General features: G+C 33.7%; 2 protein-coding genes across 8 annotated transcripts in view; one reads left to right on the forward strand and one right to left on the reverse strand.

Annotated features, from left to right (window-relative positions):
• LOC119069198 (rhophilin-2) overlaps positions 1–14,717 on the reverse strand; it is a 32,614-nt gene that overhangs the window by 4,526 nt on the left and 13,371 nt on the right. For all 6 annotated transcript variants that reach the window (XM_037173159.1, XM_037173157.1, XM_037173154.1 and 3 more), the window contains exons 3-4: positions 1,491–1,607; positions 1,243–1,370 (exon numbers count right to left, since the gene is read on the reverse strand). In XM_037173159.1, the coding sequence (XP_037029054.1) occupies positions 1,243–1,370; positions 1,491–1,607 (245 nt within the window). The remainder of the gene's footprint in view (positions 1–1,242; positions 1,371–1,490; positions 1,608–14,717) is intronic.
• On the forward strand, positions 4,788–6,340 carry LOC119069236. Of its 2 annotated transcripts, none has more exons than XM_037173275.1 (2): positions 4,788–5,055; positions 5,118–6,340. In XM_037173275.1, exons 1-2 carry the CDS (start codon positions 5,040–5,042, stop codon positions 6,239–6,241), a joined length of 1,140 nt encoding a protein of 379 aa, XP_037029170.1. In that variant the 5' UTR covers positions 4,788–5,039; the 3' UTR covers positions 6,242–6,340. The 2 variants fall into 2 exon arrangements, with proteins under 2 accessions (XP_037029170.1, XP_037029172.1); XM_037173277.1 differs by having other exon boundaries at positions 5,130–6,340.

The raw sequence follows: 14,717 nt of genomic DNA on the forward strand, positions 1-14,717 counted from the left end.
AATTTTCCAGACTCTTTTTCGAATTTTTCACGTCTAAGGCTCCATATTGAAAAATCTGTGAATTTTTAATTGTCTTCGATTTTCTGTAAGCCAGACAATTAATTTAATATGAGTTTTAGTTAGATTTACGAGCAAAATTTTTTTTGTGAATTCTATGGAATTTTCGGGAATTTAATTCTTGAAATAGATCATGACTTCAGCAGTGCTATCTCTTCGTGTTCGTTCGACGATCATCATAACTCTTTAGACACCTTTTTTGCGTATTCTTTTCTAACATTTTGGTTCAGTCGAAGGCAGTCAATTTTCAGCATAAATTAGCTTCAGCTGTTTTTCAGCTGATCCATACAAACAATCAGCACCGTTTATACGTTTTTATACGGTTTTACCACTATCATGCGCGTGCGTGTAGCAGCTTCAACCGTATAAACAAGTATAAACCGTTTTGATTGTATGTGTGGATCAGCTGAAAAACAGCTGAAGCAAATTTATGCTGAAAATTGACTGCCTGTAAACCTGTGGATTTTTAGTTATTTTTGATCTTCGAAAATCCGCTCAATAAATTTCAAATGATAGTTTTGGGAATTTGAAGAATTTAAGGAATTTAACTAACTTAAAATAGGCTCCGTAGTAATTTCGGTGTAAATGCGTAAATATTCAGTGAAATACCATTCTTTTCCGTTCGAATGTTTCACCGACCACCAACATCTGTCCCAATTTATTTTTCTCTCAATTACATCAGAACTTGTAGCCCATTTGAATATTCTATCTAATGATTTCATTAATACTAATTAAATTAAGACAAAACAAATTCAAGCAGCAAAAAAATAATTATCAAAACATATATGGAGCGAAGCGAACGAAGCGAACGATAAGGTGGGATCGCAGTGTGTGTATAGCGAGGTGTGTGTTGGTTGTAAGAGATTCTAAATGAAATACGAATAAAAAACATGTGTAACCTAAAAATTACAAACAAAATGTATGTTTATCAACAAAACCGTGTTAGTTGGCACCAAGGTCACATCAAAACAAAAAAATTGCTTCTCAACTGCAAAGTCAAAGGTGATGTGTAAATTGCGTTAAATGGCATGCGTGCTATGTAAACATTATGTATAGTTGATTGATATGATGTCAATGCATGCATATACATTGTACAGAATGATTTTTATCGATTCAATGAACAATGTTTTAACAACTGGAAGAAGAATAAATCGCTACACCGATATTACAAAGAACTTCACTCACCTATCATTTTGGTATAGTTCCACCGACGAATTCAATTCGGACAGTTTTTCTTTCAAAAGTTGTAGATTTGAATTCACAAAACTTAATTCCAGAGCAACGGTATCACGTAATTTTCTGTTAGATGTTGCCTACAAGTAATGTGTAATTTAACATTTCAAATTTGTTTTATAAATTTTGATTTAGAAAATGAATTTAATTTTCGTGCAAATTTGTTTTTTATATAATATTCACCGTGTTCTCACTCATACCTTATATAGATTTTCTGCGCCAGCTCTGAGGCGTAGTTCTTTGTTGATTTCTTGATTCAATTTACATCGTCTGCTTTGAAGCTTTCCTCTACATGTCACTGCCCGTGGATCAGATCCCTGCAATTCGATAAAATAAAAATAAATTTGCGTGAAGATAGTTAAATGAAAGAAAATATGGTTTAATGGCTGAAGACAGCATCGCAAAAGTTTGTTTTATTTTTCTTCGAAAGAAATACAAATGGTTTCCATCAAGCATTTAATTGGACAGTGCAATGTACAAACTGTCTGTTAATATCCTTCATGTATAAAACTGAAAGACACTCTTATAGGAAACACCTACTTTGAAAATCAATTTGCTGTAACCTTCTACTAAATTCGGCGTTATCTATTATTACCTAATTTGAGACTAATCAAATTTAATGAGCGGTGATTCCAGTATACTATCCAAATCTTATGCGAAGGTATTACCACTGTGTTGGTTTGTGTTTTTTTTTCTTCTGTGCTTTTAATGGCACTAATAGATTAATGACTACAAAATTGATCTATTATTGGCTGTTATGTTATAATACCTTTTGATGGTAACTGGGTAACATTTTTCGTTGGCTTCGTATTAAATTCAAATTCTTTACCGTTATTGAGCAATCAACCAACCATGAAATCATATCAAATTAATGTTGTTTTACTTGAGAAGCGATATCTTGGTGTATCTATTGCACATTTTGTCGTTTGTAACACCAAAGTACAAAACTCAAACGACGACCTGGAATGGTGTGGTGTGTGTGTGTAATTTATAGATTCAGTTAGTCTGCATAGACGTGTAGCAAGGTAAATTGAAGAAAAAAAATCTCAGCACACAGATTTCAACTTGATTTGCATTATTAATCGAGCGCTCTGGTAACTATTTCACCTTCTTCACACCTTTGATTTTATTCAATGAGAATTTTATATCTGATTTTCAATGATTCTCTCTAATTTCATTTCACAGTCGAAACACAATGATGCGTCAACACTGTTCATTAATAAAATGTTTAATTTGATCCATTCGATTGTTTCTGCGTTCTCAGTGTAGCGAACGTATTAAGCAGAAGATTTTTCATTGACGATATGCCTATAAGCTGAATTTTCAGTTAGCGCACTGTCTCCTCTGTGTAAATACTAAACAAAAGATAATTATATTTCGCTTTTAAGTTTATTGTTTGTCGAGAGTTTTAATTACTTGTTTTGTATTTTCGCCGAATGTTTTTTTTATGTCTCACCTTATGACAATATTAACCATTTAAGATGCGTTGTTCATTGCTTTTCATCTGTGTGTGATCCCATATAAATTCAAGTTAATGATGGGAATCGATACGGATTTCTTTCAATTCGGATTACTTTACGAAAAAGTATCACTGACACAATTGGAAGATGAATGGAAAGCCTACAGTATTTCTGTGTTGACACATTTGTCACTGAGAATCGCCCAAAAATTGAAGGTGAATAATAGAGATTTCAGATTTTCGTCATTTTTGTACGGAACGCGGAACTTACTTAGTTTTTCAATATGATGTCTGATTTTATCCACTACAAAAGTGCTCAATTTGTGAGCAATTAACCATAAACTGTAAAATTTCGCTTGACAGAAGATTAGAACGAGCTGAAATGTTCAATGTTTCGCCATCACAAATTTTATAATTCTTTAGAATGCTTCACGCCACGAATTGATGTTCAAAATTTTAGTTAATAGTATATTACTTCCGAGGTTCCAAGTTGTGTATTTGATAAGTGGGGTGTTACAGCCCGACCCGAAGGGGAGGGCTGTATTCCCCACTTGTCAAATAATAACTTGGAACCTCGTAAGTACAATGCTTTACGTGATTAGGCAATGTAAATGAAAATGAAACATGCCGTAACACGTAATAGTATATTACGTTGGATGTTGCGAAAGTAATTCATTACACAAGGACACAATTTTGTGATACGAGCAAACTCACGAGTAAGTTTTCGAGCAACAAGCTTCGGTAACTGTTTTCGAGGCAAGTGTAGAGTTTGCATATCCGAGCCGAAGGCGAGGTATGCAACTACACTTGTCGAGAAAACAGTTACCGAAGCTTGTTGCTCGAAAACTTACTCGTGAGTTTGCGAGTTCTACAAAATTGTGTCCGAGAGCAATGAATTACGTCGCAGCATCCAACGTATTCTGGTTTATTGCCTGCTCATGCGAAAATTGACTATTACGCGGCTGTTCTGCAGAAATTCTACATAAATTCAGTATCTCAATAAAACAACACCAACAAAACAAAAATAAATCTGTTCTTCCGATAAAACGTTTACAAACAAATCTAGTGTGCTGACGAAATCGGCTCACACGCTACACGTCTACTAAAAAATTGATCCCGAAAACAGCACTCGTGTTACATTAGTATTGTCGCAACAGTAGTTACAATTGCGTTGGTGACATGTTGACATTGAATAGTTTTTCGCAATTAGTATCGATGAAGACGTAACGCATTGTTTGTGCAATTATTTTGTTAGTCCTTTTTAATGTTTTCAAAAAAATGTGCAACAAAGTGTAGTGTTTGTACTATTATAAGCAAAAACAAGTGAAAAATACAACGAAATGTGTGGCCATAAAGTGTTTATTGTTACAATAAATATGGCCGACAATTCTGTGTTGCTAATTCTTCTAAAAGTATGTTGTAACCAGATTACTTGCGTAACAAGTTTTTCTGAAATAACTGTGTTCATCGATCAATATTTTTAACGAAAAAATGTTATTTTAGCGTCATTTCTTACATTCTTTTTCGATCGATTGATTCATTCAACAAAAAAGATAAAATGAAAGCAAGGCAAATTTTACTTGAAAGAACTGTCAATTTGAAATAAACTCCAAATATCCCTAGTGTAATGGATCACTTTCGCAGGGGGTAAACAGCCGTGTAATAGTCAATTTTCGCGTGGGACAGGCAATAAATTTCCTTACATATTGCAAGAAAACTCATCCAATAGAAACATACGTAGAGTCTAGCGCTTTTTAATAGTGTTGACGAGTGTTACTAAAATTCAAATTACTTGCAAGATTTTCAGTTTTGAGAAGCTAGGGAAAGAAATAGCTTGAAAAATAAGGTCGGAAAATATTTACGTTTCTAATTTGAAGCAACACTTGAATTTAAAGTTACACTGAATTTTGCGCCAATTTTTGATGTAACGGTTGTTGTGCAAATACATTTTCTACATCTGTGCTGCCGGTGCAGCCCAGCCCTGTAAGTTTAACACTATCAAATAGTCTGCAAAACCATTGTCTTTTCATCGATGTGATGACAGATCGCTCACATTATGTTTCAGTTGTAGATAAGAATGTCAATCATGCCGAAGGGCGAATTCTAAGCGTTTTTCGTAGACCTTGGTACAGTCATTGTGGATTACTTCGAACTGTTTCCTGTATTTAATTGATAGATCTATAATCCAGAACTCGATTTCGCTATCAATTTGAGCTCAAAGCTTCATCGAAAATCTGTTGACACGTCGTCTTTCAATTCAAGGACACCATACTGACGTCGCCATTTCGAAATGGGTTATTCAGAAGGTAAATTGTGCAATGTTTCGATGGGAATGGAAATGGAGCAACTAAACAGAAAATACTTTTCGATGTCTGTTTAGATAGTGATGGTCTCGAAGTGACCCTTGAAAATTACGAGAAGGACGTCGATTTCAGAAATATCGTTCGAAGTGAGTGTATAACGGGTTTGGTGCTGAAAGGGCAACAAAAAGAAGCTGAAGATAATAAATTGATGGAAGAAGTAATGCGTGACTGTGGTGAAACCAAAGCAAAAATCTGTTTCGCATATATGCTGCATACACTACCGGTCAGTAAACTTCCAGTGTTGCCGTCGTTAAAGAAGCTTACATTTTACATCAGCATACTGAACAGTGATGCTTTATTACGCTTTAATGATTGGTGTCCGAATTTGACCGAAATTCACTTCAAAAGAGGTGTTGGCATGAGCCGAGAGGCCTTCGAAACTTTTACGTCCATCCAATCCGCCACTTATCCGCAAGTGATAACATTTGAGTTCGATATGAGTGATGACTACGATCTGACTCGGGATTTCTTGGCTAAAATGGATAAGAAATTTCCATCGCTGAAATGTTTTGACCTGACGCTTAGTTACGACGACGAATTCAGTGCGTATGATCCGCAATACCAAGTTTCGTACCAGCCATTGTATTTCAAGAATTTAAAGAAACTATCGGTTTCGGCTTTTGGTAATCAGATCGACAAGCTTTTTGATTACATGGCAGTGTCGAACATAAAATTGAAGGAGTTTAAGTTTATGGGCATGACTACTCCCAGTGAAATGATATCTTGGATCGGTAATTGTAAGGCTTTAAGCAAGTTGACCCTTGCTTGTCCCCATATCTTAGAAGATGGTCTAATGGAACTGAAAGACATGCATTTACTGCGAGAGGTGCATTTCGAAGCTAAACATATTCACTGGGAACCAGAAGAGATCGTTGAATTCGCACGTAACAACAAACGCTTGAAAGTGATGAACATTGAAAGTGATCGGAAGAACAATTCGATGAAATTTGATTGGAAATTCAAGGATAAGTTTGATGAATTGATGCGGGAACGGAGAAAGTTAAAGATAAAGGTGGTATTCCATGAAGGCGAACGGAAAATCAATGTGTCCGAAACGAGTTTCAGCGAAACACAACTATATGACACACCAGATTCCGACGATAATGAAAGTGATTCATATCGATTATGAAGAACGCTATATCGAGGATGCTATCTTAAGTGCGAATTGTGTACCTTATTTTAAGACAAAAACCAAAAAGTTTACCGTTTTTGTAATATGTTTTCTATAGAAAGAAATCAATTGTTGAACTAAATACACTTTTCTCTTCGTTTAATCATAAGCTTATCATACACATCTGTATCTGTAGACATTTTCTATGTATTTTATATGTTCAATTGAAATGAAGAAAAAAAAATCGACCAAGAAACCAAATTTTTTTACTTCACTTTGTAACACTACAAATTGACACTCCATTCCCAGTCATTTAATGAAATTAATGAAATAGTCATTTGTTCATCGAGCGAAGAAAAGTTGGAAATTGGAGAGGACCACAATTCACCAGATAAAATGCAATTTCCAAATTTTCTTCCCGAGTTGAACACAACGTTTTTCACAACAGAGGCTATTGAAGTTTCAGCGAAGGGAAGAAAATGACTATTTTCTTGCCTACATTGTGAAAGCTTTTTTGTTCTCAATTTTTGTTATTATTCTTGTGTATGTGATAGACATAGATGGTTCTAAAACCATATAAGAATCTGAAATTTTGTAGCCGATCGATAATAGTTGCTTGTACAACTGAAATTAGTTTATGTCTCATATCGAAGTGTGATAACGACCTACAGATGTCATATACGATTGCCCTTGCTATACAGACGAGACATATTCATTTACAAACGTCAGTGCTGTAAAATGTGTTTTACATGCTACATGCGTCGAAAATCGTACTTTTCATGTTTCAAGCACTACTTTTCGACGCCCTCATCATGTAAAATCCATTACATAACTCGGGATAAAAAGAAACTCGTTTTCGTGTGTTTCTTGACCTCGGCTTCGCCTCGGATCAACAAAATTCACACGAAAACTCTACTTTTCATCTTTTCATCCATACAGAATGACAATAAAACCTCGAACTTGGAATTGCCATCCTGTACCACGATACGTAGATAACCATATTTGCAGATCATCTGCCGTACTATTAACTGCACACTATACAGCACTAATGTATACAGAAATGTTTGCAAGCTTATGATAATTCTCATCGATGAAAAAAGAAACATTTACGCCAATCCTACACACATTCGAGAAAGAAAAAAAAAGAATGAGGCGAAGAGGTCATAATTTGTGAAAAAAACGTAAAAACCGCAAAAGTGACGTGAAATTCAACAAATTTTTCTCTTTCATTTCTCATTAAGCTATTAAATTCCAATTTATATACCGGCCGACAACATTTATATACATACGCAACCACAAAACGGCCAGAAAAGTGTGACAATAAGTATAGTTTTTAGCCAACTTTTAGCATATTAATAATAAAGTGTTTTGCGCAAAATATATAGGTAAAAGACTTATGAAATGCCTGAGATTTTTCTCTTCGTCATCGCGGAGATTTTAAAATTCGAAAAATCTTGTTTTGTATACTAACTCCATAGATTCTCGTGTGGATGCTATTTACATATGAAAGACGAGAAAAAAAACCAATTTGTTTAAAGTGTGTGCATCCGAGACTGGCTCTATGTCGCGGTCTTTAATGACACACTGGAGGAGATTATATTATATAGGTAGAAAATGTTAACTGTTTTATGGTTATTTTCATAATGAAGTCGCACAGGTATTGCTCGATTATGTATGATATTCTCAAACCAAATATTTCGTATAGTTAAAGTTAGTTTATGTTATGTTACACATAAGATATATCAAGGTGACTGAAAGTTTTTTTTTTATTATTGTTTATGATAAACCCGTTTAAGTTAACAGGTTCTCTCTTTGGTATTTTTTATTTTTCGTTTGTGTATTATTATTGTGATATTGCATTTTCATGTAACATTAGCTTTATCTAATGTTGATTTTAAGCGGTGGATCTTCATTTTTGTTCAGCTCCTCCAATATGTAATAATTCTCCGCTGTTGGTATTTCACTTTAATAATAATTCCTTTGGTAGAAGCGTGTACAATTTATCGAACTGTTTGGATAACGCCTTTTTCAAATATTTTCCAATTAAAGTTTTTCTTTTTAATTATTTTTTGATTACATAGACAAACAATGGATAAATGCTGCGGCGCCTAAACAACGATAAAATATGTATACGTCAATTGATTCTATCGGGTTCGCTTAATTATTTTCTTACATATTTTCTGAGGAAAAGCATTATTCTTACTCTGATACAAGAGGTAAAGAAGTATCTTTTGGAGCACCGCATAATAAACAATCTCTCTGACTCTATACATTAAGTCCATTATTACTGGTAATGAGATTGGTGCATGCATAGATGGGTATGGGTAATGAGAAAGAAATGAGACTACTAAACTGTAACCAATAAAAACATAAATTTAACCACCCTGGCATACCGTGCGAATAACGATCAATTCATTTGGTGCTTTTTTTGCCTATAAGATTTCCCTTTTCATTTATGCTATTGCTCATGTGGAAAAAAGTATAAGTAAAAATAAATACTTTAAAATGAGTACCGAAATAGATAAATTGCGCATCAGTCATGATCATATTGTTAGATGATTTTTTTTTCATCGTCGACGAAATCACGATTCTCATAAATTTATCGATTCCATCACAATGAAATTATGTGTTCGATCTTACTAGGTATTTTCATCTTCTTTTTCGTTCAAGCAGCGACGCAGAAGCTGCTATAGAGCTGGTTAGTAGTAGTAGGTCAAATTTGATGGATTACAAGAATTTTTATTTGATTATCTTGAGAGGACATATAGTTACAACTCGATTGATTGGTGAGATCGACGATCATGTTATTATCGAATTTGTTTCCATTAAACAGAAAAAAGAACCGATAGACGAATGGATCGATTAAATGAGAACGATTCGAAAACATTCAATAGAAATTATAATAGTACGGTACCGCAGAAACAATAGAAGACACAATACGTACACGCTTTTAGTTTGGTGAGTTCACAAAATCTTTTTGTGAAATTAGGTAATGACGTGACGTGACAGTGTTGGTCAAAAATGTTTCTCAAATGAGCGGACAGACAAGCATGACGTTATTAAAAACTGTGCAAATCAGTATTATTCACTTCTATAGCTCCTTGAAAAGGGAAATCTTGCCATTGGATTTAACTAATCCAACTTGGATTTTATATGAATACATTGCGTACTCAGATAATGTGGTTTTTATCCTGGCCCATATACATACAAAGCTACAAAATATGTCGCTCATTCCAGCGTTACCTTTTCATAACATTGTTAGTAATTACCGAGGGGTCACCGACTTCTAGGGTTCCAGGAATTATTTGGGATTATTTTGAAGTCGGTGACTCATCGGGTATTACGTAGAGTTTTGAGAATGTAATGAAGGTATCGCTGGAATGAGCCATATAAGCCATATCGAATCTTATTTTTTATGTTTTAAACTTATGCAATAAACTTCTTTAAGAGTGCAACCGCTTCTAGGATTAAAAGAGTTGGGTACGACACTATGAATCCATTTGATAATGTTTTTATTTTTATGTTTTCTGTTTCTTTTCTTGAAGAAAAGACGATGTAGCTCAGTATCTTATCTGTCATTATCTGTTCGACATTGTCCCGTTCCCATTACTTTCTATCTATTTTTTTTTGTGAAGCGGTGCAGCGGAACCACAATGTGAACAGCGGATGTTTCATACTCAGAGTACCTATCCGACGCACTATTTATGGTCAAAACCTTTACTGCCTAATATTGCGTTCCTACTCACACTAAACAATGTTTGAAAGACTAAAATTGTAAGCCCATCGATGAATATGTTCCGTTTTGAAAGCAAAATTCCCAAAAAATGTTTTGATCGCATGAATTTATAAGATTTCAGGACGAAACGTTTTCCAATAAGTTCATTGAGATAAACGATATCTTCATAACGAAGGCAAACTTCTTCATTAAATTTATTCTATTCCAGTTTTATTGGAATGACTATTACTGACTAGCATATATTACGCTTGCATGTTCGAGATAACTATGTAATTATCGAGCGTATTTAACGTCGTTATATGTTGTGACATTCCATATTTTAATCTCTGTTTTGAAATAATAAAATTAAAATATTCCAACAGAAGAGCTTTTTTATGCAGTGCATAATGCACGAATGCTATGAAATATTGACCTTGTTATGTGCTATACCAATGATTTTATTATTCTATTGCATATTGGCTGGGTGAATAACTCCCCTGAAAGTAACTGACCCTTGAAGTTCTTTTTTGTACAGAATATCTTACATCTTGAACTCTATCTCCACCTACCATCCATTCAAAAGTCAAAAACGCTTTAACATTTTTCTTCCAATAAGACATGGTAAATTGTAATGCATATTACTTTTGAAGATACCTACTTGTATTTTGACTTTATAATTAAAATCGTTTCTCATAATAGAGTGAAGACTGACTGGTTAAAAGATTGGTGGAGATTATTTCAGTGTGTTTTTTCGTACGTATTGTTATAACCGGTACAGTAAGAAAGAATTATTATTATTATTGTATTGTTATGTGGTATACATATTATAAATGTTTTTCTATCAAATATCATGGTTAAGGTACTTGAGAAAAAAAGTTATTTCATAATTTTTTTTCGTTCGTTCATTTGATTTACTTTTCTTTATTCAGTTCTCAGTTCAGCTGGTAATGAAGCAATAAATAAAGTTCGTCTAGATCCAAGTTTAATTAAATTTACTTATTTAACGGAATTAGAATTCCAAAAGTGATCTCGAAAGTGTCTGACCTATAAGAAACACATAAAATGAGATGTTCAAGGAATCAATCAGATTGGAAATCTGCAAAGTATTGTTAGAATCAAGAGATGAATCCGTGTAGAGATCTGGAAAGTGTCCGACCTATGAGCGTCAGAATTTCATAAAATGACAGTTGGTTGAAATCGGATTGGATAACTGGAAGATGGTCAGATTGAATGGTGGGTTCGAGAAGGATCCCATGAAGTGAAAAGAAATTAGAAAGCTGGAAGTTATAGCTAGATTTTATGGTGGGTTTGATAGAATAGATTTTTCAGTACTACTGATCAGAAAGACGATACAAATAATAGATTTTGAAGCCAACAACCTCAACTTCGATAAGATCAACGGTGTATCTCATAAGACTGGCCCAAGACGCTTGAAATGTGTTCGAAACGAGGATGATAATGCAAAAGCGGGTGGTATGGGTACAAGAACCGGCGAATTATTTAGTTGTTTTATTGTTGTTGTTGTTGTTGTTGTTGAAACGAAGAAACAATCATCACGAAGCTTTGTGGTCACCTTGTGGTCGTGATTATACGAACCAACTGACCATTGTAGCTAAGTATATTACAGGTATATAGCGCTTGCGTGATGAACACACATTATGAGATAAAATGCCTGATATCACAATGATGCACGAACAACCAATTTCGATTCAAAGTTAAAAACAAGAGCAATGTCTTTGTTGTGTGGAGTCGACTTTATGCTAAATTAATAAAAATTGAGAATAATATAAGTTATCCATTTATTTATAAACGTTAGCCGGAAGCCAGTTTACATTAAATACAATTATTTGAAGTTCAAGATCGACAAGTTCTGTAATCATTTCTGGGAAAGATTAATTGGGAAATTTAATGGAAAAAAAGTTGGAAAATTGTTGAGCTGTTTTGTTAACAGGAATTTCCTGAAGAATGGAGTTCCCACAACTTAGAACGATGACAGAAAAATTTACCCACGTCACATAATGAGCCTACATAATTCCACGGAAAAGACCGATTTCTTAATGTACAAAACCGTTCCATTGTAATCGTCAATTGATTTGGAATTTGGAATGTCCCTTAAACAAAACACTAATAAAACTTCCTTCAGCGTAAAAATCGGCATTTTGTGTACACACAATCGTTTATTGTGGAAACTTTTCTTTTCTGCCATACATAACACCATTAAGCTAAAACACTAAATGCGAGTAAGCTAAATCAACTCACAATGGACGATTAAAATGTATCTGCCTTTTCAAATGCTATATATGAAATTGGCTAGCATGCGGCAGTCGGCAGTTAACCATTTCGGTTCATTTACCGCAATGTGGTAAAAATTGCTGGTTTTATGAACATCTTACTCACTACTTTTAATTGAAATAAAAATTCTATCGAAAAACTGATCTGGAAACGTGTTACATAAAATGAAAATGAGAAGAAGAAGAAGGCGAAGCATAAGACGTAGAAGAAATAATTATAAAATGTAAATTCAAAATCATCATAACAACTCAAAATCTCAAATAATATTATGCGGATGTTAAATGGTTCAGTTCATCCTGCTCTTAAGAGCTCCACTTTTATAAGTATCCGAAATTATCATTTTATTTGGTAATAACAATAACTAACTCACGCAGCCGTACGAATTCAAAACATGCGCGTATTTATTACGCAATTTAGTGATTTTAAAGCTGGCATTTCATTTAAAAAAAGGTGTTAAGACTTAAACATCTCGTTACAAAATTGTGGGCGAATACGTGTGCGTGTATATAAAAGGTATTAACAACATCATCAGAAAGAAGTTAGGAAAAAACCTATCCACATGTTTGATAGTTAGGCAGATAATGAATATGAACTCTTAAGAAATCATAACTTTTTTTCAGAATTTTTTTTTTTTAATATTTACTAGTTACACTTCTCACAACGAGTCTCACAACATAATTGAAAGCCGCATAATTCGTCTTGGCCTAGCATATACATGTGATTATATGCCATTGAATATTTTGAATGAAAATTAATTGTATAAATGTACACAATGCCCACAACATTTCTATGGTTTATTTGTAGATAAAAAGAGTAACTTTGTACACACACACACCATATACACTTTATTATAAATCGATTCGTATTGATACCACGTATTTATTGTTTTCTTCTTTAATTTTATTTTTTATTTTTTTCGTTTAACAGTTGAATGGCATTTGTGGATATAGGATAGGCAGGAAACTATAGACAGGTTATGCCAGTGTTGGTGCTTATTTCCGTTTTTAATTATACATAGCCATTCGGTTCAGTTAGAACCGTTCAAGTTATAATACGCAATCGATTAGAATGTCGACATAATTCTGAGTCTAGAGAATAAAAACAATTTAAAAAAAAATATAAATGGACCGTCTCTGCAATATTAAACGGTTCACACAGAGAGTGTTTCCATTAAATTCTACTTGTAAATCTCGCCTTAATTCTTTTTTTCTCGTCAACCGTTCCGTTTAGCAGCTAGTCAATCTATTTAAGATTAAAACAACAAAAAAGTCATTTGAGATAATTAATAATCAAACAAAGCGTTTGAAATTGAACAATGACACTTGTTGGCACATTCATTTCGGTGTCAAGGAGATTGATGTTTTTTTGTTTTGTTATTTCTTCCAATTTTCGAATGTTTAATAAATTGCTTGGCAAAGTTTTCGGAAAATAAACTATTCGACAGTTCAGAACCTCACCGAATAAGAACCACAACAGTTGTTGGTTTCGTTCTTGTGCAGAGACTATTAGATATGCACTGTTAGTGAAGACAGTGTGGTAATACGACCATCACACCAAACCAAACCAACCAACATACACAGTATTTGCATGTAACATTTATGGGAGGTAATGGCCCAGGTCTAATTTTATGTTACGAACTGGTTGTTTCGTAACACTATGCTGAAGAAAATACTATTTCATTCATATCACCCAACCCGAAGGTGCCACGTTCACTATGATCGGTTTTATCAACGCACTTCAAGCTTGAGTGGTACTCTAAATAGAGTACTGAGACTGGACAGTGTATCGAAGAAATTTTGGCACTGTAAAAAAGTTTGGAACATTTTCTCATACAAAATAGTAGATACTCTATTTGGCAGCTGTCATTAAAAGTACTTTTGCTTGAAGTGCGTTGGTTTTATATGAAACGTATGAAATGTTAGCAAAAAACTGGAAGAGACGAAAATGCCTGTAACGCATTTCTGAGGTCTTCATAGATGGGTAATAAAGTCCCAATAATCTCGCATTTTTTTTCTTGAATTCCATTCCTGTGGTATTATCTCCCAACCTTTGCCTTCGATTTTATTGTTTCTTTTTACAATCGTTTTTCAATCAATGCAGCAACGAATAAGTAAGCCCAAACATTACTTATTCTATGGAGTTTTAAAATAGAAATTAAAATGAAGGAATGTTTCAGCGACAATAAGTTCATCAGTTACAACTTTTGTTCCCAGCATAATTATTGTCAAAAAAGTAAAAATCCCAAGGTAAAATAAAACAGCGGACAATAGAATAAATTCCCTATTTCACTGATTTTACCCAAAAAACAACATTTGATTGATATACAGATCTGGTTATATGGCCTAATTCCGGCATTTATTCATTGAAATTGATGTATTAAATGAATATAATACAACAATGCTTGTTCTGTAGCTTTAAAAAAATTGTTAAATTGAATAAAATAACCTTGCAATTACTCTGTTAAATAAACTATTAAAAATTTGTATT

Source organism: Bradysia coprophila (assembly GCF_014529535.1).
Source record: "Bradysia coprophila strain Holo2 chromosome X unlocalized genomic scaffold, BU_Bcop_v1 contig_26, whole genome shotgun sequence".
Taxonomy (NCBI): domain Eukaryota; kingdom Metazoa; phylum Arthropoda; class Insecta; order Diptera; family Sciaridae; genus Bradysia; species Bradysia coprophila.